Raw genomic sequence first — 25508 nt, 5'->3', positions numbered from 1 at the left:
GTTTAGACCTTACTCATCCATCTAATCACCTAGGACAAAACAGTATAACCAATTCATTAGCCAAGTAATGATATCCAGAATCGAGCGAAGTTACCATTAATAAATGTAAGTCATTGTACAACTACAAACAAATGCACCTTAATTCTAATAGTTATTTCCCAGGTGATCACCTCACATAAGGGCTCCTCAGAGGAATACACGCTTGTTAATATGGGTTTCAGCACATTAAATTCCAGCCCCTAGCAATTGATCGCACCGGCAATAAGAACTTACGGCATACCCTTGTTTAGTGTTACTGGAGGAATATAACGAAATTAAAATAACCAAAATTATATATATATAAATATATATATATATATATATATATATATATATATATATATATATATATATATATATATATATGTATATATATATATATATATATACCCACCAATTTTGAGCATAGCTTCCTTCACTATCATCCACTAAGAACTAATTCGAAATAATGTATACACTGATCAAAAAGAATACCATCCTGACAGATTTATCTCCATATTTGCATAGCAACCATCTGTCAAAAAATACCTATTCATTTTTGTGCAAAACCTTCAAAGAAATTATTTCACCCTACCCACCTGTCACATAACACATGCTTGAGTTGAAACTTACCCTAATTTACTAAAACAAGGAAAAAAATATCTTAAAAAGGTTACATCAAAACATCATTCAATATTTCTTGATAACTTTTATTATACTTATTAAAAAGTTCATTATACTGAAAACCAAGTTTTTTTTTTTAATTTATCAAGTAAGTTTATTGGTGGAAGAACCTCTCCAGATTAATTTATGGCTAAGTATTTGACTTCTGTTTTTAAAGTCAGTGTAATTACTGCAAATTTTCGCATATCTAAATAGTTAGGAAAAAAAGCTATATTTATCTCGAGCCCAAAACGCAATAATTTAAATGGTTTTTCTAAGACCCCTGAAAAGTAGCTTTTTGTTTTCTGTTATTTATTCAGATCTCTTATTCGAGCTTTAAAAATCAGGGCAAGAACGGCCAGTCAATTCCTAGTAGTTGGGCAACACAAGCTAAAAAAAAAGTTTATAAAGGACGAGATAAAGTAATCTTGTAAGGTACAGTATCTCCTTTAACTAGAAAAACGAACGATTAGGAAAAGGAGAATCATTATTGTTTATTTTGCACATTCTAAAGGTTAAAAAGTACCTAAGAAGGACTGAAAGCTCAAATTGTAAGCCCAAAAGCACTAATTAGCTTTAATCTGGGACTAGACCAACGACCTCTACTACAACTGAAAAAATTCAATAAATGTGAAGAAAAGTAAAAAACAGAATTTTTTTTTAACTTTGTCCCTCAAATAAAACTCTATCTGCGGCTTATTTATAGGATCCGTGGGATATATATTTAATATGAGCCATCTTTTTTTTTCAATTTGAAAAAGTGAAAGTTTTCTGTGGTAAAGTGGTGTGAAGTTACTCTGAATTTTTAATGCTAATTTATTTAAAAATTTAAATAAAAGCACTTTTGTTCCAAAATGTAAAGAGGATCCTATGGCACATAGCCTAAATATAACGTAGTTTATAGGTGTTTTGGATTTTCTCATATAGCTTACCGGTTTTAATTCCGTTACATCCCATCCAAGATACTCAGCGACAGCAACCATTTCATTAATAATGCAATCCATTTCCTGAAAAGAATCACTATACTAGTTTATTAACTGGGTAAAACAATATGCAATACGGTGTGATTTTATTTCAAAGTATTTTTCAAAGAGTTTTTGACACTCATATTCAAACAGTTTGTGGTAACGACTGTAAGTAAGGAGCGATGCAGGTCGATAGCAACCAAGACTCTAACAAACAGTAGATACATCAAAAGAATTGAATTTTGATGCTTATTCAAAACATGAAAAATTAATCTAATCGATTGGTACCAATCAAAAGTTACAAGCCTGAGAAAATTTATAAAATTTTTGCCAAAGGGGGAAACACCACCAGAACATCAAGTGATCTTAAAGAAATCACTCCATAAGATTCAGCATGCCAGAGAACCCTACTTCAGAGGTTTAAAGTATGTACAACAACGTGAAATTTGATATTTTTTGCCAGAAGAAAAATCAGGGATGCGTGTTTGTTTGTTTTGTTTTGTGTTTTTTATCCCCTGGGGTAGTTATGTCGAACTAGTGATCGTAGAAGATCGGGATAAGGCTTATTTGACCGGAAATCGAAAGCTCTAGAGCCCTTTTTAAGTGACTAAAAACACTGAAGGGTAGCTAGCCCTTCAATATTTGAATATATTGCTAGTCACACTCATTTTTCCCTAAAGTCACCCGATCAAAATTTTAAAATAGACATCTTTTTCAGCATAATAGGAAAATCTAATAACTATGTATTTAAGGATGACTTAACCCTCCTAATTCCTCGGGCGAAGAGCTGCAAGTCATGAACTTGGGCCAGTGTTTACATATATTATTGGTTATTGGAAAATATAGACGTTTTCAGGGGTATTTTTGGTGGGGGAAGGGAGGAGGAGCTTTTCATGGAGGAATTTTTCTCAGGCGAAGGGAATTCTCCACGGAGGGGGACCCAGATTTCCCAGCACAATTTAAAAAACGACCAGAAATTAAATAAAAAACAAGTTTTTCAACTGAAACTAAGGAAGAACCTTAAAACCTAAAACAAACGGAGACTATTACGCATATGAAGGGGATGCCCCCTTCTTCAGTCTTTATGCTAAAGTTCCAATTTTGTCCCAATTCTTTAAGAACGACTTCCGAATAACAAAGGCCATTTAATTGAAATTCATATCTCTTTTAAAAGTACTTAAAAAGAAATTTAGCGTAAAGAGAGAGGTATTGGCGAAGGGGCGATCCCCTCATATACGTGATAATTTCTGTTTGTTTTAAGTTTCAATGTTTCTCCTCACTCAAAGCTAGAAATACTTTGTTTTTTATTTAATATGTATTAGGCTTTTAGTCTCAGCTTAATAACCGAAGAACAAAAGCTGAAATAATTGGAATTATGAAAAAAAAAGAGCATAAAAGAAGCAATTGACTTCTTTGCGTCTTATCCTGCTTCCACACCTATAGCTAACAAGAAGTGACATACTATTTAAATTTTCGGAAGGTCCTTATTTTAGCTCTCTACCACCAAGCAGATTAATTAGTCCTATTATAGGTATAAAAATAATAGACGGTGCAGAATCTTCAAAATGGAGTTCTATGTTGCTGTCATAAGGTAAAATTCTTTCTTCGGAACAACTGAAATTTTATTCTGTGGTACGAAATTTCAAATAATTAATTTCTAAAGGGGTTTTAAGAGCCAGTTTCCTTGGGAGACAATAAAGGTGATGCTCAAATTGACTCCGTAAGCTATAGGTTTTTATTGCACTTGTTAGAACCACGCTGAGATTTCTTGGGGAGCTATGTCAGCAATTCTTTCCCTTTTAGTACCAACGTGACTTGGTGTGTGCTGAAATTTCACTTCAATATTGTTTGCCTAAAGCTTTTCTAAATAAGCACGTATAGTCTTCAAGTTCGAGTCGGGAATAGTCCGCCTTGTCCTTTTAAGCAGATGCAGGAGTCGTAGGGAGCACAAAAGAGGAGTTGTAGAAAGTCGTAGGGAGCACACAAGAGATCGCGTCGGGAATAATTCGCCTTATCCTTTTAAGCAGATGGAGGAGTCGTAGGGAGCGCAAGAGCAATGTCTAAATATAGACTGAAAAAGACTCCAATTTTTATTTTGTTTCTCTTTTTTTCACCAAGGCTCTTCGTTTGGAAGGAGTTATTGTAAAAACTTCGGAGGGGGCTGATTCAATTGAGGTTTAAAAGTTATAGTGCCTGTTTTTAGGAGTCAAAAGTGATTTGAGGGCAAGCAACCCCCTGCGCTGCTTATTCCCCCAAAAACATCTGATAAAATTTCGAGATACCAATTTTGTTCAGCATAGTTGAAAGGTCCAAAAGAGCAATGGATGTGAAAATCTTTATTTTTGACAAATCAAATGCTTGGAATCCAGTAAAATTAATATTGCAGGACAGGCACTAAAGTGTTTAAATTACTGTGTGTAAAAAGATAACAGTTTATATTTGGCAGATATAAGTGAATGCTGAATTTTTAAAGTAGATCACACCATAATTCTGAAGGTAACGTACAAAATGCATCATACCCTATTATTTGAGCGGCAGAAGTCATTTGCTCCTTCAGCTATACCCCCCACCCCCGGAAAATACTCCCGTGGAAAATAAGGCTTTCCAAATTTGGGAATTTTATTTTAGTTTTGCTTCTTTTAATTTCCGCTTGGGGAAGGAATTTTGGTACTTGTGTGTTATGCACCACTCACTCAAGTTTACACTGTGTAAAACTCGAACATAAACCGGTTTCTTCGTTAGTTTCTTCGTTACTTTAGAAACAAATTTAGGCTATAGATTTGCACGTTAGGGGGAAGGGAAAAAGTATAGTGGGTCTGCATGCAAAATGTGTTAGGTACAATTATTCTGCATATTTTGAAATTAGGAATGTTTTCTGACTTCAAACTTCCAAATACTTTACCCCCCCCCCCTAAGTGCAAGCATATAGCCCAAATTATATATGTCTCATATATTATGTCACTTGTCTTTGCCGTGTCTGGCACAAAGCTGAAAGAAAATAACGAAGAAACCGATGTGTTCTTGAATTTTACTCAGCATTAACTTGAGTGAGAGGTGCATAATACACAAGTACCAAAATTCCTTCCGCTATGGAAATTAAAATCACAAAACTCAAATGAAATTCTCAAATTTGGAAAGCCTTGTTTGCAACGGGTGGTATATTCCGGGGGGGGGGGGGGTTCCTCTGGGGGAGGGGTAGGGATCCTAGGGAGTATTTTCCAGAGGAGATATTTTCTGGAGGAGGGGCATTTTTCGAGGGGGAATTTTCCTCGTGGGGGGGTATTTTTCGCAAGAGGTATTTTCCGGTGGGTATTTTTATCGGGTAATCACCGGGGGGGGGTTAAAGCTTTGAACGAAAAAAGAGACTTGATTTGTCTGTTCGTTTGAGCATAATATTCGGACAATCTGAATATTGGGAGGCTGCTGTCCCTTAGCTACCTACTGTCATTGTTAAAGTTCTAACCCCTTTATAACGGTGGCTCATTTATTTTACTTGTTTTAGTTAAAAACATAAAATATCATAAAACTGAAGTGAGAAGTTGTCTATGCATAAGTTTAACTTTTTTCAAATGCATTCGTAGCTTCTCTGTATTTTAAAACTAATCTTTCCAATTAAATAAAAATTTTCTGTAATTATGGGTCAGCGCTTACTTCTTTAGAACCACATTATATGCCTAGTCAAATTATATTCCTCCAAATGAAGTCAGGCGGGCAGCTGGGGCGAATTCAGCATTGATTATGGGGGAAGCAGTGAAACTTGTAGTCTCCCATTCTCAATTCCTCCAAGCCCCTGTAAATAGTACAACTTTCAACCTTCTTGGGGGCAAAGGAATACACCCTAGAGCACCATCTGGATCTGCCCCTGACAGCCAAGGATTCAGAGTCCAATATTATTGAGGGAAGTAAAACTTGAAGAGAGGCTGAGGTTGAACATAATTAACTATAAGATCTTTTAAATACCAATAAGATTTGAATTCACAAGTTTTAACACTTTTAAAAAGTTCAATGATTTTTCAATAAAAAAGTTCCCAAAATATAGGGGGATCGGTCCTTCTTATCACCGTACTGTATGATTAGTCCAAAAATATTACTTCAGGTGAAATTCAGGCAAACATTGTTGTAAATTGAAGTTTTCTTGAGTGGTGCAGAGGCAAGAGGGAGGGAATGCCAATTTTTAGTGAAGGAAGCTCAGCGTTCGCCTCCTCCCCTAGATTTTGAAAAGTACCCAACTTTTTCTTGATATTTTCATTTAAAAATATTTTTTTAGATATTCCCATTAAAAAAACACCAAAATCGTCCCAACCTTGATTTTGAAAGTACAATTTTGACTCTCCCCCTACATTCATGTGAATTGACGCCACAAGGGAGAGAGAAGCTCAAAACTTGAGCAATTAAGGATATTGCAGTCAAAGACATAAAGACCAGGGGTGAATCTCCAGCATTTTTATTGGAAGGGGGGCAAGAGGGGTCCAAATAATCAAGGGACATGTGATATATAATTTTTTCTCCACCTTATTGGGGGGGGGGGGTAGGCCACTCGGAAGAGTGAGGGAATGCAAATTTTGTAACATAATTAACTATTTTTTTACTAAAAAGCTATGTGGTTTTGACAAGTTCATCCCTTACAAAAATCATCTAATGTCCATTGCTGTAAAAAATAGCATGTCCCGTGTAATTAAGCAGTTCATGGTAAGGAAACTGGAAGCACCTTTTCCTTGGACAAGTCTGGAATAACTGCTTGACTTTCTCTCAATTTCTTAAAATGTTAATACAATGGCTTACTCTTTTACTGTTTAGCCGGATCTTCCAGATCTTCGGAGTTCGGAGAGTTTACCCATAAACTCCATTTCATATCCCATTGATTCACACTTTAATGTCGTCGCTACCTCTCTTATTTTCCTCTTGTGCTCGTAAGACCTTTCATTCTGAAACTTCTTATATAAACCTTTTCGCTTCTACTGGAGCCTAATGGCTTCTTGCTAATACTCCTAGGGGGTCTAGGGGGTAAACGCCTGGAACCATATGAGGCTCGTGACGAGAGATTAGAATTGTAGATTATTCTTGACGAACGTAGTGAGAAAAATTCAATGATAAATAAAGACCTTGCATGAAACAGCCAGGGAACACTTCTAATAAGCATATAAAAAAAAGTATTTAGAGCAGTTTTGTAGTAAGAATAAGCAATATAGATATTGGAATCCAAACTATCTATTAGTAGGTCCTTTAAAACAAAATTCGCATCCAAGAATTCGGGAAAAATCTATTCTTTATGAAGGAGTGAACCCCAAGGCCCCCTCCACACATCTCTAAATTCCAGGTCTTTTATTTCTGGCTATTAATCATGCACGAGTATTTGGGAATGGTGATTAGGGAATTTCCAGAACAAAAGATCCTATGAGTAGCACTAGAATTCCATTGATATCCGGCATGATCTATCAGGATCGGAATTTGAAACCTAACTTGATAATTCTGGAATAGAAAAGATTCAAAACGTTTCTGAAAACTGGTGAATTTTTGCTCAAGTCAGAATTAGGTAAGTAGGTAGGTCAGTAACTAGGTAAATAGGGTATAGATAGTTAATTTTACAGTAAATCTGTAAATAAAATATTAAAATCTGTGATAAAAATAAAATATTACATTTGATACAAAATTCAGCGTACACTGTATGTAAACTATATTGAGATCATTTTCTGGTATTCCTGAAACTAAACTTCTGTTTTTTCATTTATTTCACTATTCATTGATATTTCTCCATTTATTAACCTTTACTGATAAGATCAATTTTATTCAAACGGTTATTCTAATACCGTTATTATTTTTAGACTAATAATCCTAGGATCCCAATTTTACTGTATTAGAAACTTGTTGTGAAGCATGACCGCATGCCAATAGGCTTTGTTTAGAACTAAGCCTGATAATAAAAAATATTACCTTTCTAAATCAGAAAAAGAAATCCGAAGAGTAGTTCAGGATTTTCCCCAATTCAGTTTTTCAAATCTGTATTCTTCCCTGTTAAATTATCGTAAGTTTTTTTTTTGCATCAAAACCCCTAGAACTAAAGTTCCCTATGTTCCATTTATCTATTATTTGTTGCATGTTGGATACCTTATCTTTCTCGATAATATTGCACACGGTTTTTGAGAGTAATTAAATAAAAAAAACATTTTTTTAAAAATTGAAGTAATGAGCAACATTAAAACTTAAAACGAATAGAAATTACTCCGTATATTCCTCCTCAACGCCTCGCTCTTTACGCTAAAGTTTGACTCTTTCTCTTAACTCTATTTTTGAAACAGGAAGAAACTTTAGCGTAAAGAGCGAGGTGTTGAGGAGGAAAAGCCCCTTTCATATACGGAGCAATCTCTGTTTGTTTTAAGTTTTAATGTTGCGCCTTACTTTCATTAAAAAAAAAATGTTTTTTATATTTAGTTTCTGGACTTTTTGAATTAATGCATGTTTTGATCTTGGCACAATTACTCCGTAAATAATTAAACGAAAATAATTAAAACGAAATTTGCATATTATTTAATTGCAATTAATCGGAAGATTCAGAGAAAAAGGAGTTAGGGAGGAGGTCTAGTTGCCCTCCAAGTTTTTGATTACTTAAAAAACCAACTAGAACTTTTAATTTTTTTTACAAATCTTTTCATTGGTAAAAAATATACGTAGCTTACGAATTAACTTACGTAACGAACTTCTATATTCGTATGTTTTCATTGGTATATGAGGGGGTTCAACCCTCGTCGATACCTCGCTCTTTACACTAAGCTTAAATTTTGTCCCTATTCCTTAAGAATGACCTCTCAATCACAAAGGCCGTAGAATAAATAGTTAAAATTACTAAAAATAGTTTAGCGTAAAGAGTGAGGTATAAAGAGGAGGTAAACCCCTCATATGCGTAATATTTTTGTTCATTTTAAGTTTTAATGCTGCTCCTTACTTTAAATATGAAAACTTCTCATATTTATTTTTGCATTGTTTTTCAAATAATGCTAGAAAAGCCTTCATTGAAATTCTCTTCCCCCATGAGAAGTATCTCCACGGAAATATCCTCCCACGTGACCCCCCCTCAACTCTCCCCCCTAAACCAAAAAAAATCCCCTGAAAACGTTTGTACACTTCCCAGTAACCATTACTATATGTAAACACAGGTCAAAGTTTGTAACTTGTAGCTCCTCCGACGGGGACTGTGGGGGAGTAGGTCGTCCCTAACGACATAACTATTAGATATTTATACTATGGTGAATAAAACGGATATCTCAGAATTTTGATCCGGTGACATTCGGGGAAAAATGAGCGTGGGAGGGGGCCTAGGTTCCCTCCAATTTTTTTGGTCACTTATAAATGACACTAGAAATTTTAATTTCCGTTAGAACGAGCCCTCTTGCGACATTATAAGACCACTTAGTCGATACGATCAACCCTGGGAAAAAAACAAAAACAAACAAAAAAAACAAACAAATAAACACGCATCCGTGATCTGCCTTCTGGCAAAAAATGAGAAATTCCACATTTTTATAGATAGGAGCTTGAAGCTTCTACAATTAAGTTCTCTGATACGCTGAATCTGGCGGTGTGATTTTCGTTAAGATTGTATGACTTTTAGGGGATGTTTCCCACTATTTTCTAAAATGAGGCAAATTTTCTCAGGCTCGTAAGTTTTGATGGGTATAACTGATCTTGATGAAACTTGTATATGTAAAATCAGCATTAAAATGCGATTCTTTTGATGTAACTATTGGTGTAAAAATTCCATTTTTTAGAGTTTCGGTTACTATTGAGCCGGGTCACTCCTTACTACAGTTCGTTACCACGAACTGTTTGAAACAAGAAAAATGGATTCCATACATAAAATAAGACAAGTTACGAACATCAAGCGTCTGGGAAATATAACCTAATCTTTCATTAAAAAAAACGTTTCATCTGCATAATAGTTGTCATTTTACAAAATTACCATAAATTTAGAACTTTTAGTTTCAATAATGGAAATAAATAATCCTTGAAGGGTTACGTCGAGGCTTAATAATACAATTTCCGTTTATTAGCATTCTACACGTCATTGAACAGTGTTTTGAACCTTTCATTTATATTTTTTACTTATTAATAATTCAGGTTTATATGCTACGAGTCGAGAAATTTTATCTTTTAAGATTGATTCACAAAATTGAGTATGGGTCATAACAGTAACAATATAATCTTCTATGAAGTAACAAATTAATCATAATAATTCGGCTGATGATTGAATAATAATCAAAAGGCTTTTCCGACTCAGATTTCGAGGTACAATTAACTCAGAAAAACTTGGCAAATTAATATTACGGTTCATTGGTTACATCTGCAACAAAAATCAATTTTTATATTATAGGAATTATAACCCAACTTAATTTATAAAAGAATATCTTTTTCTTATTATTTAAATTTTATTCTCAGTGAAATTCTATTCAAACCTTTGTATTCTTTATATGTATTTTGATATGTATCTTTATGAAAGAAAAGCTAAACTAGTCCATAGCTAATTCCCAAGAAAAACTTTCTCTCAGTTTTAGCAGTTAACATTTCTAGTTCAGAGCACTCATCTGTTGAACTTTGACCTTTCTTGGAATTCTAACTGAAATCGGAAAAGCGACTAAAATTTCTTTGGAGAGATTTGTTGCTTGAAAAGTCGTAACAAGTAGAAAGGATTTATAAAATATTCTAAGATAGGAAAATATTTTTCGGACTTCGGCTAGATTTGTTTTTTTACTGGATTCGTAAAGAGAGGAATACTGAAGAGGGTTATTGAAGTAATGGTGAATTAAGCAGAGGTATTCTGAAAAAATTTCAGGCACAAAAGAAATTTGATTTATGTAAAACGTGCCACAATACAGATAGGCAGAAGAAGAAATAGCTATACAAAAAATGGAAAACTGTCCATAAAATTGATTACAAGAAATTTCTTGAAAAGAATCGCAATGTTTCAATCTTCATAACACGGAATCAGAAGATTCTTTTTTAAGACTTAGGTTTTGGTGCTTAAAATACTTCAAGGTTTTGCACACTTATACATTTTCTTCAAATTTTTATGAGATTCCTAAGAGAACCTTAAGAGAACCCCTCCCTTTCAATACCAGTTGGATCCACCAGTTAAGCATTTTTACTAAGTAACTAAAGTTACATGGCAGCGATTATTGAAGTTACATGGCAGCGATTATTGAGTTTGTCAGGTATATATTCGCTAAAAAATAAAATAACAGTCGTAAATTCTCACAAGTGAATGAGACAAATTTGTTGATTTTAAAATATATTTTCTTTTTCAATTATTTTTTAGGCATTCTTATTTTGGTATATTTTGAAGACAATTTTGAATGCTGAATATTTCACTATTACAACTCTTGGAAGAGTTTCTATGAAATTCCTTATTAATTCTTTTTAATTTGCATTACTTTTTGACTTTTTAAACTCTGTTTTTTAAACTCTGTCCAATTATTTTATCCATATGCAGTTTTGCAGTTTCTATTGTACCAGGTGGAAAAAAAAAACTTATTTGAAAAATCGGCGTAACTAAGCTAAAAGACACGGTGGCAAACAGTTTAGGGATGTGTTACTTTCCTTTGAAGGTTAGTCCCTTTTGGGCATCATTAGCTTGTTAATGATTGATTTTGACCAGCGAAAAGTGTTACCAAATTTAACTAATTAGTTCTACCAATTTGTTTTCCCGGTTCAACGTGACAACACTGACGCAAATATAGTAATATTCTTAAAGCTTCATAATTTTGAAAAAATCAGAAGAAGATTATAGAAAATTTGCTATTTTCTAGTATGAAATTCTTGCTCAAACAGGAAAATACTGAATTTCGTTTTTCCACAGATACGGCCCGGAAACATCCACTCTAGCATATTCAGACTTGATGGATTTGGGTTTATTATTATCATTAAGACCAGTACTTCTGACAACCAATGGGAAATTATCTAACAAACTAATTTTAAAGAATTTCTTTAAATTTTTCTCGGTGTTTCTATCACTAAGATTACACAAATACCTGGTTTTAATTTTTTTTTTTTTTTTTTTTTTTTTTTTTTTTTTTTTTTTTTATCGACTAAAGCACTTTATAGATTTTACAAGGACTAATCTTGAAAGCTCAACTTTAGAAATTGAAAGACAGAGGGAAAAAACCATGACAAATGTTGAATAATGAATAGTGCTCAATACGATGGTACTGACAAAAGAAAAATATAAACATATATTAAATTATTTAAGAAACAGCAAAAAATTATCTTACATTAGTGTCTAAGACGCCATTTCCATCCGTGTCATAGAGCCGAAACATGACTAGAAAAAGGAAGAAAAATCAGCAAAGAACATACAAATTTTATCATTTTAAACAGTAGATAGTCTTTTGCAACTCCGTTGATATCGTAGGCAGCGTAATAGTACTGCTATTCGGTTTGGAGGGCAACCAGCCTGCCTTCCTTGCTTTTATCAATTGTTCACAAAATCTTCAGAATCCTTATAGGTATTCAGACAAAATTTTGAGATAGCCATTATGTTCAAAACATTCGAAAGGTCTAATAACCATACGCTCCAGGAATGAGAACTCGGTTGAACCAGAGATTAGCAGAAATAAAGTCAATCTCCCAAGCGCAAAACTACTGCAAATCATAATGAATAAATTAATGAAACCCAAAACGGACAGAAATTACAATAAATAACCGAGTCAAAGACAAAATGGCTGACAACCTCCATACCTTCTGAAGATCACAACATAATTTACACTTTACTGAAAACAAAATATGTTTTAAGTTTTTCGACTTTTTTTTAACTTTGATAAATTAATAATTATTAAAACTTTATATCAGTATATGTGTGTTAAACTGTCAATCCGCATTCATTCGTTGTTGTCTTTACTTTTCTTAGAAAAATTCATTTTGTGGATTTTTTTTAAATTAACAAAATAAAAAAGGAAGCTTTTGTTTAAATAAAGGTGAAAACCACCATTCAATTTAGAACAAAGTATGAAACCAAATCCATTGATTCTGTAACCAAACAGCGGAGCAAACAGGGGTCTAAAAAAACTCAAGCTACTTGCAGAATGTGGGTAATAACGTCAAGATCACAAAATTATAAGAGTTCAGGGAAAGGGGGCATGAAACCAAAGGCCACCTTTTTAAAGTGCCTGGTCCAAACCCTTTGATTTCCTCCACTTTTAGCTATATTACTGCATAGGTACCTACATTACTGCATAGGTCATAAAATGGCTAAGGAGTTGTGGGGAACAAGGGCACCGGCAGAAAATTTTCCAGGAGTGGGGGGGGGGGGTGCAGACACCAAACTAGCAGTGGTGGTTGTGTGACAGGGAATATATTTCAGGATATTGTTTTGTAAGAATAAGTTTATTTTTGAATGCTTTTAGGGAAAAAAACTCAAATAGAAAGAGCAATTACATTGCATGCAAAATCAAACAAAATATAGTTAATTTTAAACAACAAGGATTTCTGGCCAAGGGTTTAATTTATTTAATCAAGAATATATTTAATTATTACGTCTTTAATCTTAAAACAAACTCAAACTTAAACCAAAATTAAAAAAGGGTTCTTTTCTTCCGTAGATAATAAAAGATGTAAACTTGTCTTTATGTAATTTCCAACGCCTTAGAATAGTTTATAGAAAGAATAGAAATACTTCCTGCCTGCATAGATACCACGTATTGATTTTATAATGGTCATGTAAAATGTACCTCATTCATAGCAGGCCTATTCTCCCCTTCGAATTTAATCTATATATATAAAAATAAGTTGTCTGTGTGTTATGTCTGTCGAGTGACGTCATGTTTGTGTGTCGACTGACGTCATGTTTGTCGACTGACGAAATTACAGACCGGGATATCGGGACAAAAATGACGACCGGGACACCGGGACATAGGGAATATAAATGACGACCGGGACACTCAAAAAGAAAGCGACCGGGACACAGGGAATGTTCGATTAGCAATCACCATCAACATAGCACCGGGACACAAATGACAACCGGGACACAGGGAATATAAATGACGACCGGGACACTCAAAGAGAAATTACAGACCGGGACACCGGGACACAAATGACGACCGGGACATAAATGACGACCGGGACACCGGGACACAGGGAATATAAATGACGACCGTGAAACTCAAAGAGAAATTACAGACTGGGACACCGGGACACAAATGACGACTGGGACACAGGGACACAACTACAACGGGGACGCCGGGGGGCACAGGGGGATATATAAATGACGACGGAGACACAGGGAATGTTCGATTAGCAATCACCATCAACAAAGCTCAAGGGCAATCATTAGAATAATGAGGTATAGATCTGAATACAAATTGTTTTTCCCATGGACAATTATATGTTGCATGTTCAAGAGTCGGTAAACCTGACAATCTATTTATATGCACAGACAATGGGACAGCCAAGAATGTTGTATATTCACAAGTTTTACGTAGTTAAAAACTAAATATATCTATCTATATTCACAGGTGGGAAACAAGGACACAACTAGAATGGCGCGTAACTAATTTGGCGCGTAACGACTTACTCGCGGGGGGGGCTTGGGGGTCGGGCGAAGCGCCCCCACCAGCTAGATGTTGGGGTGGCGCGAAGCGCCACCCCAACAGCTAGTCTCTTATATATTCAGACATTGAAAAAAAAGAATAGCGAAAGAAAAACAAAATTAAACCTATAATCCAGCTGTCAAGCTGACACTCTTTCTCTTTATTGTCTTATTCAACTAATAAAATAAACTAAAGTTAAAAAACTTTCGTCGCAAGAGAGTGTTGTCAAATAGTATGTGATAAAACACTGGAAGTAAAATGTGACTTCGGCTAATATCCACCGAAACTAGATTTTTAAATACATAAAATTCTTTCAGTTTATTATTACCCACCCAAAACCAAAATCTGAGAAAATTTGCATGATTTTTGAAAAAAGGGGAGACGAGCCCAAAAAAGCAAGCGATCTAAGAGAAAATCCCTTCATTATAAACATATATCAGAGAAGCCTATCGTAGAGGTTTTAAGGTCCAGTCTTCAAAATGTGGAATATCGCAGCTTTTTTTTAAGAAGAAACATCGACAATGCATTTTTATTTGTTTTTTTCCCCAGGGGTGATTATATCAAACCAAAGGTCCAAGATTGCTGAGAGAGAGCTCATTCAAACGTAAATTTAAAGCTCTAATTTAAGTGACTGTTCAGATTGGGTAAGGGGAAAGTCTTGTTTTCTGCCATTTTAGGGCAGTAAACTACGACTTTACCCCAAAGAGAACGATTATAAGATCAATTTAAAATTCTGAGAAGCTAGTTGATTCAAAAGTATCAATAACTTTATTTTAGGCTTTCCAGTTGCAAAAGAAGTAATGCCACACGGTGGTAGTACTAGATTCAACCAATGTTGTCAATAGTTAGGCTCTTATACTTTCGTTATTGACAAGGATCCTTATTTGCTTACCATTCATTACTATGAAGAATTTGATTTTTTTTTTTGTTGTTGTTACTAAAACTAAATGATACAAAAAAAAAAATGTTAGTGAAAAACAGGAAAGGGATCACTCTGTCACAAATTAGAACTTAAATATTCCGTATTATGGGTCAAAATCTATTATCAGGCAGCCAACAAGGGGGCAACACCTTTTTTGCATTGTTTTTCTCTATTCTGCTCTATTTCCTTTGGTTTCATTATAATTACCTTACAGCCCCAAATTTCAGAAGGCCATGGTCCCCTGCTCCCCTTGCCGGCACCCATCATGGAGAGACCTATTTAGATAAATAATAAAAACTAAAATCATTTTACATCATAAAATTCTTCTCACTCCCGGTGAATGGCGTATCTTTGTCAAAATCATGAGATGGTGAGCGTAAAAGTTGGAGCTAATTTTCCAAAATCAAGTGAAAATGAAAGTGAAAACTGAAAATGAGCCATACAGTACTGTAAAGATAAAAAAAAAGACAAATTCCAGCCGGGGGGGGGGGGAAACTGAGGTCTGGGGTGGGGGAGAAAACTGAAGTCTGTGAGGGGCAGTTGCCCTTCCCATCCTATAGAAAAATAGTCCCTTGTTCTCTGTTCCCATTGGTACAGAGGCAACACTGAGTCATTGCAGGTGTTTTGATAATCTATTTGGACCTTTTTTTTTGTTGCTTGCCACAGCTGATCTATATCCTTTGTTTTACTGATCATATTGTGTCATACAGCCTGTCTTTATGTAATTTCCTGTGGAAAAGAAAGCTATTTTTGATCTCAGTTCCTTGTTTAGAGAACTATAAATCATCCAAGCCGGCTTTTAATAACTTTCTAAGAATGAAAGCAAGAGAGATAGAAAAAAAGATCAGTCTTCTACAGTTCTTTTCTCAGTGATCTAAATATAGCTCTAGCTTTCTATTCGATCTCCGACATTCTTCCCCTAGATATAAGATGACGTCGCTATATACGTCACGAATATTGAAGTAGGCAGGCAATTCATTGATAGGCGACAAAAGAAATTTGATTAGAGAGATTCAACTTGAGATTTACTGTTTGCTATTTCGTTAATTACGAACGACTTCACAAACAGAAATAAATAAAAAAAAACAAGTTTTTTTAATGAAAGTAAGGAGCGATATTAAAACTTAAAACGAACAGAAATCACTCCGTATATGAATGGGGCTTTTCCTCCTCAACGCCTCGCTCTTTACGCTAAAATTTGACTCTTTCTCTTAACTCTACTTTTTAAAACAGTAAAATACCTTAGCGTAAAGAGTGGGGCGTGGAGGAGGAAAAGCCTCTTTCATATACGGAGTAATTTCTGTTCGTTTTAAGTTTTAATGTCGCTCCTTACTTTCATTTAATAAAACTTGCTTTTTATTTAATTTCTGGACGTTTTTTAATTAATACATGTTTTGATCTTGGCTCTTCGCACATAAATAATTAAAACTAAATTTGCATATTAATTTTTTTTGCTAAATGACTTTCTCATAGTTTTAATCGGAAGACTTTGAGAAAAAAGGAGCGAGGGAGGAGGCCTAGTTGCCCTTCAATATTTTGATTACTTAAAAAGACAACTAGAACTTTTATTTTTTTACGAACGTTTTCATTAGTAAAAAATATACATAGCTTACAAATTAACTTGCGTAACGAACTTCTATATTCGTATGTTTTTATTGCGTATATGAGGGGGTTCACCCCTCGTCGATGCCTCACTCTTTATACTAAAGCTTAAACTTTGTCCCAATTCCTTAAGAATGACCCCTGAATCACAAAGGCCGTAGAACAAATAGTTGAAATTACTAAAAATACTTTAGCGTAAAGAGCGAGGTATTACGAGGAGGTAAACCCCTCATATGCGTAACAATTTATATTCGTTTTAAGTTTTGATGCTACTCCTCACTTTCAGTAGAAAAAAAACTTTTCATGTTTATTTTTTCATTGTTTTTTTTTTAAATAATGCTAGAAAATCCTGCGCCCCCTTCATTGAAAGTCTCTTCTCCAATGATATTTCCTCCATGGACAGTTTCTCCCACGTACCCCCCTTCCCTCAACTCTCTCCCCCGAAACCAAAAAATTCCCTGAAAACGTCTGTACACTTCCCAGTAATCATTACTATATGTAAACGCAGGTCAAAGTTTGTAACTAGCAACCCCTCCCACGGGGCTGCGGGGGAGTAATTCGTTCCCAAAGACATAGTTATTAAACTTTTCGACTATGGTGAATTGAATGGCTATCTCAGAGTTTTGATCTGGTGACAATGGGGAAGAAATGAGCGTGGGAGGGGCCTAGGCACCCTCCAATGTTTTTGGTCACTTAAAAAGGGAACTAAAACTTTTAATTTTAGTTAGAATGAGCCCTCTTGCGACACTCCTGGACCACTGAGTCGATACGATCACCCATAAAAAAAAGTAAACACGCATCCGTGATTGGTCTTCTGGTAAAAAATGCGAAACTCCACATTTTTATAGATAGGAGCTTGAAACTTCTACAATAAGGTTCTCTGATACGCTGAATCTGATTGTGTGATTGTCCTTAAGATTGTAAGACTTTTAGGGGGTGTTTCTCCTATTTTCTAAAATGAGGAATATTTTCTCAGGCTTGTAACTTTTGATTACCACGAACTGCTTGATTGCAACATTGGACAAGCTAGTTGAAAAAAAAAGGAGAAAACTCATAAGTGTTTACATACGTGTTAGTTTGTACAAGAAAACTTGCATTATTTAAGGTGAAGGAAGAGAAATACCCCAAAGAAGGATGGAGTTTGATGAAGAAAGCGACACTTAACTTAGTATATTTTGGAACACTGATAGTGAATTGTCAGCCCTAAATAAAAAAAAACCCATCACACCCTCAATTGATACTTTTTTATATTGTTTTCCAGGGACGATCTTATAGAACTACAGTTAGTAGAAATTGTAAAAAGAGATCAACAGAACTAAAGATTTATACTTTGGTCCCAGTATAAGCAAAAAGAAAGGTCGTGCGACAACAAAATGTCGTCTTTGGTCTATTTCTCCAAGGCTCACAGGAGAACAATTTTAGTCCATGTCTGCTTATACTTTAATAACATTTTATTAGTTTATCAAAAAACGACAGCAGGATTTTGAAGAAGTTTCACTATGGAATGAGAAAATTAAAACCTCACTTCTCACGTAAAGATGGACAAGGTCAAGTAATATTTCTAGAAGTCTACTTACATTCGAGTTTGTCCTCTGGTCTTCCAGCTTCAAGGAGTGAAAAATAGCAGAAAACATTCTTCAATAACACTCGTAAAGAGTTTATATCTACCAAACTTTGCTTGCGAACGAGGTGACGAATGTCTAAAAATTTTTGTTTTATTAAAATAAAGTAAAAAAATTCAACATATATTTTAGGCATTTGAACAGAAATTCGATTCATAAAAGATAAAACACTCGGTAGGTCTATGTTTATGTGTGAGCCTGTCGGGTAGTAACTCCGGTTTCGTGTTAACTTGATTGAATTCCAACTTACTGCGTCCATAAGAGTTTAAACAAGAATTTATAAATTAGAAATCAACCAGAAATATGTCATCTTTTCAAACTTTGTCCGTTTTAGCTCACTGGGTGGTGGTTGTAAGAGTATTTAAACTCTCCACCGTGGCGCTTTAAACACAGATCCATTCATCCATATAAAAATAACCTGGTAGGTCATGACACTTTACCAGGATTGCTGCTCAAAATTGTAAAAGATATACAATTCCTCTAAACGTGTAAGAGAAAATTTAGGGTACAATCAAAACTACTTGTTAGCTCGGGATGCTGTTCTTGAATAGAAACTGATAGTGTATCATGATGTAAATCACCTCTATGATAGTTAGCATAGATTTTAACAAATTTGATGCTTTAAAATTTACAGCTTCCTTTTAAATTTGATGGTTCTAAGGAGGTAATTTTATAGTTACTGCGGCAACTTTTTCCAAAACTTTGAATATATTTGAACCAGGGGCTTTGCAAAGTTAAATTCAATTGATTGAATATATCAAATAGGTCAGAAAAAAAAACCACTTTTATTGTCCACATGAAATCGAAGAATCTATCCTTAAGTGGTAAATAGCACCTTTGTACTTTATTTCAAACATATGTTTCAAACTGTTTCATTTTTATAACCGTTTTGGATTACAATACACAAAAATGTGTTTATGATCCATCCCAATTTGCTTACATAATTTGGCAAAAAATCCGCTACTTGATTGATGAAATTTTATTTAGTATGCAAACTAGAAACATTCTTCTTATATATTTGAAGCTTATATTTTAAGGGAGGCAGTTTATTGCCAGTGCTTGTCTAATAATATTACAATGCGTAAATAATAATTAATAACTAATTCTTGAGTTTGTTTAAATCAGTATTTACTAGGGTTTGTAACTTAACGAACTTTGTCACTACTTAGGCCAATGTAATTCATCAAACCAATACTGGAACCAGCGACAAAATCATTGGTAAGCTGAAAAAAAGCTTTAAAAGTTTAATATCAAGACCTAGTAAAGTTAGCAGCAAAATGCGAGGGCACGGATGATTAAGCTATATAAAAGATTTTTAGTGTCAGAGTGACATAAAAAAGGGTATAAAGACGTTTTTAAACATTTTTTTATCCTTATTTTTTGGTGATATGACAAAATATAAGAAATTAACTTTAAATGATTGTTGTGGTGGATTGATATCTTGTGTTTTCAACAATTCACAAAAAAAATATAAAAACAAAATAAACATAACGAAAGTAAAACAGTTAAAAATAGGGATGAAACCTTTTTATTGACAGTGAATAGATATAAAATTATTTAACTGGATATTTCGAACACATATACAGTGTTCATCATCAGCAGTAAAACAGTTTTACTGCTGATGATGAACACTGTATATGTGTTCGAAATATCCAGTTAAATAATTTTATATCTATTCTCTTCAATAAAAAGGTTTCATCCCTATTTTTAACTGTTTTACTTTTGTCATGGAAAGGCAGTGTGGTCTTCGAAGTTATCTAAAATAATCATAGCCATTAATAGAAGACCGAAGATTAAATATTAATTCAAATATTAGGATAAAATATTAACATTGATAACACTTAATATTTTTTAAATATTAGATCATAAAAAAAATTATTACTATCAATAATAGACATCAAAAACAAAATTAATTTATCAGAAGTTGACAAAAACAACAAATGAGACAAGTAAACCATTATGCACAGAATGATGAACTTACAACATTTGACATCAAATACTAAAATTTGAAATGTGCAACATGCACCACAAAGAGGGCAAATTATTAGTACCTTCACTTTTCCCATTGATTATCCTGTTTGAAATATTTGACTTCCTAGAAGAGTTCCTAGACATTGCACTATGGCTTGGAGAGGATGATGAAGTTGTTGAACATCTATCTAGTGGTGTTGTACCAGTGACACAAACAAGAGGATGTACTGAGGCACCTGCACTACCTAAATTTGAAAAGGGAGCAGTCATGAAAGAAGAATAATAATAGTATATGTTTGTGCTCTTCATTTCTCTTAGAAATCTTATTGAGAAATCACAGCAGTTGATGGCTTTGACGTAGTTTACAAAGGAAATAAACGCAAAAATTGTCTGGGATTTTTTTTTTTTTTTTACAAGCGGAAATAAAGAGAAAATGGAAAAAAAAAACATATTTTTCATTACGCATACCTGGTTTCCCTCATGCATTTATTTTTGCTTTCGGTAGAGCCATTTTTTTGGGGGGTGGGGTGAAATGGAATCGTTTCATGTGTAGGCTCTACATCATGAAATGAGTTTTTTTATATTCACGAAAAAAAGGATTCCAATTACCCCTAAACGTTTATCAAGACTATACACGTGCAATGTCCGTATACTGTTTTTGAACTGAAGTTTGTCTTTGAATGACTATATTAGCCTGTCTGTCTTTAGCTTTTTAATTTTTACCCTACTTTCTCTGAGTTTATGTGGCCTAACATACCTAACTTTGCCTTGGGCAGAGTCTTGCATATTTATATTTTTTCGGGAGGGGGAGGGGATTCTGTCAACCCCAAAGACCTTATTATATTATCTTTGAACTATTTTTGGACAAAGGCCTATCTCAAAATATCTATCGCATGATTTGTGGATAATACGACGGTGGGGAGAGGTGGTGGTGGCTGCCCTCCGATCACTTTGACTCAGAAAAAGGAAACTAGAACATTTAATTTCCGATCAAATGAGCTCCCTCTGGAGTTTTTATGGCCACACTTTCCATGTAAACCTTTTATACCCTCGGGCCATAAATTAAAACCCTTGCGCTGAGGGCTATGGAGGGTTTTCACCCTCAAATTCATAATTTGCAGACCTTTCAATTACGCTGAAAAATGGCTATTTCAAAATTTGGATTAGACGTGTTTAGGGAACTGATGGACCAGGGGGGGCTTGATGCCCAACAATTACTTTTGACCATTAAAAAAGGCACTAGCCCTTTCAATTTTCAATCGAATGAATCTTTTCAAAGTTTCTACGACAACAAATGGCGATCTCAAAATTTCTGTCAGATGCATTTCTGAAAAAAAGTGTTTGGGGGATATCCACCCCCCGATCACTTCGAATCTTAAAAATGGTACAAGAACTTCTGATTGCCAATCCAATAAGCCCACTCCGAAGTTTATACGACCACTGTTCCTACATAAATCTTGTATGCCCCCAGGACATAACTAACAGCCCTTACTCTAAGGTCTTTGAGGGGAGGGGGGGTGTTGTCCTCAAAAAGATACTTTCCTGACCGTTCAACTATGTTGAACAAAATGGTTATCTCAAAATTATTATTCGGAGAAATAGCGGGCTTGGGAGGGGGGTTAGTTGCTCTCTAATCACTTTTGACTATTAAAATAGGACTAGCCGTTTTAATTTTCAATTGAATAGGCCTTATTCAAAGTTTTTACGACAATTCCTTCGACACGAAGTACCCTGGTCTAAAACAAACCAAAAAACAAAAATAAATAAATAATAAATTGTGCCCACATCGCTCTAAACTTAGGCAGCACTATTGCGCTACTTATGAAAGGTTAAAAAGAGTCTTTTTATTTTTTTTTCCGCTGAGTAAACCTAAAGAAAAAATAAATTTTCAAATATAAAGAGCAGTTGCAAGCCACTCTTCTCCTAATTAGTGCGACGATTCCGAGGGATTGTGCCCCCTGAAGTTTCTTTCTGTAATTTTTCTTAGTTAGAGCAACCAAGGATATTTGATAAATATTTATAACCTGAAACATAAACGTTTCATTTTATAACCTTACATTTTGTCTCTTAGGGGAGGGGTGAGGTAGTACATCAACAAAGATTTATCCCTATTTTCTTTCATTTACATTATTGACTAATGTTTACCCAGCAAATCGATCTCTATAAGCACTAACCCCAACGACAGCCATCAAATGTACTATCATGTCATCTATATTATTTTATCTATTCTCCTGAGCACCGAAATTAGCAATAAGGACCCCTTATTCTAGATACCTTTAATTTTCTTGGTTACTCAAATTAACAAGCTAGTATCCCAACTTCAGCTCTTTAGATGCCTGACTCCGGTCCCATACCAGCGACTTTAGATTTTCTGTATGGATAAATAAATAAGTCCTAAAACGAATAACAATTGAATGCTATATTCTAGTCAAACTTAAACGAAGAAAAATTTCTACAATATGATTTTGGGTACTGCTTCTAAAGCCGTAAAAGTGTTGAATCTTATTCAATTTTTTGCGCTTTACTGAAAACATAATATGTTGTAAACCTTTTTCTATATTTATAATATTGACACAAAAAATACATTTAAATTAAAGCTTGGATTGCTGAGACTTTCCTGAATTAATAGCATTAAATATTAAAAGTCAATTTATTTTTATTAATTCTTTCCAGTCATCTTGATTATCATAGTGATTTTTTGGAGCTTTGTTGACGTTTTGAAAAATTAAATGAGCACTCTTCAAAATGCACAATAAAACACAATAAAACACAAGTCTTCAATAAAACACAAATGCTACAATAGGCTTTAGAACTTTTGGGGCTAGATCTGTAGCCAAAATCGTCTTTGTAATAATTTTTGTTCGTTTTAAGTTTGACTTAAGCATTCAATTTAATTTTAACTTGTTTAGATGTTATGTTTTCATCTATATCAGTATTTGTTATCTTTTTGTTTGATACGGTTATGTTTTTTTTATTTTAGTCTTGGATTTCATTTATCATTTGATTGTAATTTCTGGTCTTTTTAAGTTTCAGTTATTATATGACTCTATTTCTGCTCGTCTTGAGTTTAACATGACTCTTTCCACTTTATAAAAAGCTTTTTTTTTAATTGTTTTAAGTTATTACGAAAAAGCTAGTAAACACACTAAAAATAAGTTATTTTTTATGATATTTAGAGCAATTAATGATTGCACATTTGCTAACTCATGACAAAAATAGTGGATTATTTTTACGGTGCGGGTCGTAGGGATTAGTTTTTAAAACCTTCAAGAATAAAGGAAGTTGGAGCTAAAACCTTGAGTTTCCAGCTTGTTCTGCAAGTACAAATATAATAATTATTATAACCCCGACAAATTATAACCAGACAAATAATCCCGAAAAAAAACATCCTTCGCGCCACTTGAGAACCAATCAATATTAAGGGCGCATTTTCACAATCTAGGGGGGGGGGTTAAAATTCCAGAAAGCTATTTTCAGAACATAGGGGGAGGGAAAATATAGGAATATAATCCCTCCTTTCCTAATTGTTGCCTTTAATGATATACTAGAAAAGTGATTGCTGAGTTGGGCCAGCAATCAACCATTGCTTGTTGAAAAACAGTTTAAAGCGATTTTGAATTACCAATACCGATTCGTTTTTATTGGGCAGTAGCTACCGAAAAAAGGAAACAAAAAAGAAAAAAAGCAAGGATACAACTTGACTTATATGAAAGGAAAAATACTAGTAAGTTGAAGTTTATTATAGTAGTGAATAACTATATATATATATAGTAGTATATACTATATAGTAGTGCATATATAGTTAATAACTATATATATTTAGTATAGTTTTATAGTAGTGAATAACTATATAATAACTATGAATAACTATATAGTAGTGAAACTGAGCTTTGCGGATTCTTACAAAGTTGTTAAATATTAATACAATTTTGAACGATCCATTTGTGCTACTATGCTCATAAAATATTACCGAAAGAAGCTGAACTTAATGAATTTGTTCAAATGCAAGCCTTCGTAACATAATAATAAAACAAAAATTAGAGAAGCTATTAAAAAAAATATATATATCTACCAGTTCGTGTACGAATGGCAACTTCCGAATCTGATCTAATGTGCCCAAGGCTACCAAGTTTTTCTGTAATACCATGAAGTCTCTCTGATAAGCCAGGAAACTTAAGTGACCCTTCGGCGTTGGCTTCGCTTAAAATTGGAGCACAAATAGTGGTCGAACTCAGTGCAGCCATTTCCTTCAGCACAGGCTGCACTATGGACGGCTTTTTAACAAAAGATAAAAAAACATGCTGACAAAGTTCTTCCGGCGTTTCTATATCTAGGTATGTGTCAAGAACTAGCTTGAAGGTGGTGTAATCTACATCCTGAAAGAAAGAACAAAGAGACAACTTGTTTTTAAATCCTTGACAGCGAAGAACGTTAATATTTATAAATACTTTATTTAATTTATTAGGTGTGTTTAAATATCTGTTATAACACGTCGATCAATCATGATGTTTAAGTTAGTGACCATTCCAAAGTATAGAAAACAAAAATTGAGTGAGATGATAAAAATTTAAGAGAGCTGCTTTGCCTCAGTAAAGTTAGCAACATCTGGGAACCTGTATTACACAAATGAAAGTATCCAACTGAGTGTATACCTTCGTTTCTCCCCATATTCCAACTATCCATTAACATCTCGACGCGGGCTAGCTATCCAGACATTTTCCAAATCAAAACCATGCTGATGCAATATGGAGTTGTTTGTTTTTACTATTGGTAATTTCAGTTTTACTGTTATTTTCATTTGGATCTCCCTGGCAATATATTGAAATTCAAACAAGCCTGTTGATTTTTAACAAAAGAAAAGTTCAAATTATCGCTCGGGGATAAAGTTTATTAAATTTATTCCAAGCTAAAAGCATGACTGCATAGCGAAACGCTGTGTAATGAAATAGAAGAAAATACAAGTGAAAACCATCAGCTCACAATCAATGGCGTAAATTTGCAAAAACAAATTAGGGATGAGGGGCAAGGATTTTTCTCTATTTTTTCGAAATAAGAATTTAAAGAAACAGAATCACATTTAGAAAAATGTAGAATAAAACATGGGGTAAATGCCTCATTATAAAAGTTTTTTTTCAAAATAATATTTTAAGTTTGCTCCCTTTTCCCCAAATTC

At 34.0% G+C, this 25508-nt stretch overlaps 1 protein-coding gene across 1 annotated transcript in view; it reads right to left on the bottom strand.

Annotated features, from left to right (window-relative positions):
• Positions 1–25508, bottom strand: part of LOC136037973 (diacylglycerol kinase 1-like) — a 229362-nt gene that overhangs the window by 189589 nt on the left and 14265 nt on the right. Inside the window, exons 3-7 of the mRNA XM_065720864.1 lie at positions 24408–24711; positions 20416–20580; positions 18320–18442; positions 11906–11955; positions 1614–1688 (exon numbers count right to left, since the gene is read on the bottom strand). Of these exons, the coding sequence (XP_065576936.1) occupies positions 1614–1688; positions 11906–11955; positions 18320–18442; positions 20416–20580; positions 24408–24711 (717 nt within the window). The remainder of the gene's footprint in view (positions 1–1613; positions 1689–11905; positions 11956–18319; positions 18443–20415; positions 20581–24407; positions 24712–25508) is intronic.

This window comes from Artemia franciscana, chromosome 17 (assembly GCF_032884065.1).
Source record: "Artemia franciscana chromosome 17, ASM3288406v1, whole genome shotgun sequence".
NCBI lineage: Eukaryota > Metazoa > Arthropoda > Branchiopoda > Anostraca > Artemiidae > Artemia > Artemia franciscana.
This window is presented reverse-complemented; position numbering and strand designations above follow the sequence as displayed.